The sequence below is a fragment of the Olea europaea genome, chromosome 19 (genome assembly GCF_002742605.1).
Source record: "Olea europaea var. sylvestris chromosome 19, O_europaea_v1, whole genome shotgun sequence".
In the NCBI taxonomy this organism is placed as follows: domain Eukaryota; kingdom Viridiplantae; phylum Streptophyta; class Magnoliopsida; order Lamiales; family Oleaceae; genus Olea; species Olea europaea.
The window spans coordinates 13,107,435-13,110,901 of record NC_036255.1 but is presented as its reverse complement, the minus strand read 5'-3'; the positions used below and the strand labels follow the sequence as shown (position 1 = coordinate 13,110,901).

At 37.0% G+C, this 3,467-nt stretch overlaps 1 protein-coding gene across 1 annotated transcript; it reads left to right on the top strand.

Annotated features, from left to right (window-relative positions):
* The first annotated feature begins 1,977 nt into the window (after nt 1-1,977).
* Nucleotides 1,978-3,467, top strand: LOC111368375. Its single transcript, XM_022989601.1, has 4 exons — nt 1,978-1,997; nt 2,105-2,937; nt 3,025-3,291; nt 3,400-3,467. The coding sequence occupies exons 1-4, from the start codon at nt 1,978-1,980 to the stop codon at nt 3,465-3,467; spliced, it is 1,188 nt and encodes a 395-aa protein (XP_022845369.1).

The window sequence follows — 3,467 nt, the reverse complement described above, 5'->3', positions numbered from 1 at the left end:
CACAAATTCTCCCCTATTAATAGGACCAATGGTCCATAAAACAGGGTACAAGTAGAAGAGGATGTGAAAGTTGAAGCAAGAAAGAAAGCAAAGAACGCAATCACAAAGTGCCGAAGAAATTCTAAGGCCGGAAGAAGGAAAGGAATCCTCTCAAACATAAACTTGGTGAACCCCAAGAATATCAAAATCTTCTTCGAATCAAACAGGTTCACGCCAAGTCCAAAAAGATCAAAGTCTTTTTCAAATCAAATCAAATTAAATTCAAGTTCAAGTTCAAACCCCGAAGTTCGAGTATCGAACAAGTCAAGTCTCAACAAATTAATTTTTCAACAAATTCTCGAAGGTCAGGATTCAAACCACGTGACCCCTCGTCTTCAAATATTCTGATCATTAATCAGAGGATTTTTGTAATTTTGCAATTACAAGAAGGTCAACATAACTTGTATTTTATCAAAATACATTTTGTAACAATTTCTGTATTTTAATATACGAAATTCGTCGTACAGTTCAATAATGAGAACTAAATATGTCATTCTTCTTCTTCCTTTTTTTTTTTGAAGGTGGATACATAATTTTCACTGATGAAATAGTAATGTGCTTTAACTTTTGTTTTTCTTTTTCTAATGCTAACGATATTAAAAGACAAATAGCTTCTATCAAACAAGATAACCATAAATATGGCTCATCATGGAAAAAGTAGATAGCTTTTGATAACGAATTAGTGCTCCAAAAACCAATTATTCCATTTGTGTAATTCGAAAATTGGGCTCTCTTTTCCACATGAGGGCATCCTAGTGAATGTTAAAACGAGTAGACATTTAGAAAGTCAAACCTTTTTAGTTTGCTCAAAAATGAGGCAGAAATCATGCACCTCAGGATAGACAGCACCAAAAATCTAATGGTGATCAACAAGGGGTAGTTTCTACTTCAACCTCTGACAAACTTAAGGGGAATGTAGATGAGCAAATGTCATCAGCCAACAAGAAGGATTCTAAGAAGGGGGCACCCCTCCTCATTTAATCATGAAGATCGCATTTTGGAATATAAGGGGCATGAACTGTTCCCTTAAAGAAAATGGGGTTCGTAATTTCATCAATCAACACAATATTGATGTTATGGGTATATTGGAGACCAAACTTGGAGAATGGAAGTTGGAGAGAATTATGAGGAATAAATTCAACGGGTTATTGCAAGTCAATAATTTCATAACCCACCAAGTGGGAAGAATTTTGATATTGTGGAATCCGTTAAAGATTGAACTAGAAGTTCTAGAGACTACGTAGCAAGTCATTCATTGTATGGCCACGTGTAAGGTAAATTCTTTTACCTTCCTTGTTAGTTTTGTCTATGCTTTTCATACTATTATCAGTCAAAGGCCTCTTTGGAATAACATTTTGCAGCATAGCTCGAATCTATCATTACCTTGGATGATCCTTGGGCATTTTAACAATGTGCTTACGTATGAGGAAAAAAGCAATGGTGCGGAGGTTACCCCCTATGAAATTAAAGATTTTGCCAATTGCTACATTAACGTTGGGCTTACGAATGTGAGGTCCATAGGGTTTTTTTACACTTGGACTAATAATTCCACTTGGAGCAAAATTGACAGAGTCTTGGTCAATAATTTTTGGATGCAAGTAGGAGCTAATGGCATTGCAGAATTTTTCCCTCCGGGTTGTTTGTCAGATCATTCCCCTTGCATATACTCAGTGTTTGATCAAGAAGGGAGCACAAAGAAACCGTTTAGATTTTTCAACATGTGGACAACCCATGAAAATTATAGTGAACTGGTACAAACATGTTGGAATTCGAGCAAGATGGGTTTAAAACAGTTTATCCTCTATAGAAAATTAAAGTCCCTTAAAGGGAAATTGAATGTGCTAAATGACAAGCATTTTGGGCAAATTTCGACTAGAGCCAATAATGCCAAGAAGGAGTTAGAAGCTGCCTAGATTAAACTCCATGATTAGCCTTGTAATGGGCAGTTACAAGTCTTGGTGGCTGGATTGAGAAAGAAAGCTATTTTTCTTGGAGAAGCAGAGAGGAGTTTCTTCTATCAAAAAGCTAAGTGAAATTACCTAAAGAATAGTGATAAATGCACTAGGTTTTTTCATTCTATTGTCAAGAGGAACACAAGGAGAAATTTCATAGAAAAAGTGCTCAAGGAGGATGGATCATATACTGAGAATCAACATCAGGTTGCGGAGGAATTTATTCAATTTTACACTCAGCTGTTAGGATCGAGCAGTCCAGTTCAGGCCTTGGATTCGGCTATCATAAGGGAAGGCCCCTTGGTCTCTTTGGAGCAAGCAAGCACCCTTACTCGGGATATTACTACACAGGAAATTAAAGATGCTCTTTTTAGCATTGGAGATGACAAATCCCCGGGACCTGATGGCTATACTTCGTGCTTCTTTAAGAAGTCTTGGGCCATTGTTCAAAGTGATTTTGTGGGAGCTATCAAAGAATTATTTACATCGAGTTGGTTACTTAAGCAAATGAATAACATGGTCATTGCTTTGATACCCGAATCTAGCCACTCAAATGCTGTTGGAGACTATAGACCCATAGCGTGTTGTAATGTATTTTACAATGTCATCACTAAAATCCTAGCCTACAGATTGGGTCCTATTTTAGTAGATATTATTGACCAAGCACAGGCCACTTTTGTCGAGGGAAGAAGCATGGTGGAGAACATACATCTTCCCCAAGAATTATTGAGACAATACAATCAAAAAAGCGTTTCTCCTAGATGTGTGTTTAAAATTGATTTGAGAAAGGCTTACGACTCCATTAGTTGGGAGTTCCTTAAAGGAATACTTCAAGGATTGTGCATTCCCACAAAGTTTGTTAATTGGGCCATGGAATGTGTTACCACACCGATGTACTCTATTGCATCAAATGGGAGTCTTCATGGATTCTTCAAAGGTGGAAGAGGTATCCGATAAGGTGACACACTCTCCCAATTTTTGTTTGTTTGATGCTTGGAGTATTTTTCAAGATTGATAAAAGTTGCCACCAAAGATAGTGAATTTAATTTCCATCCTAAACATGGTCCCTTAAAGATTACACATCTAGCTTTTGCGGATGATTTGATGCTCTTTGCTAGAGGAGATGTCTTGTCGGTTAAAATCCTCGTGCAATGCTTGAATATCTTTGGTACCACATCGGGTTTAAAGATGAATATCTTAAAATCCAGCCTTTATACAGCTAGAATTCATGGTGTGGAACTTGAACAAATCCAAGAACTCACTAGTATGTCGAAGGATACCACGCCCTTTCGTTATTTGGGTATTCCGCTTGCATCTATGAAACTAAAAATCAGCTGCTATGCACCAATTTTAGAAAAAATTTCAGCGTATATTAATGGATAGACAGGCTCATCTCTTTTATATGCAGGAATAGCAGAATTAATTGGGCAGTTTGCTAAAGAGTGGAATGTTTTTTATCGTCCATTTTCCCTATAA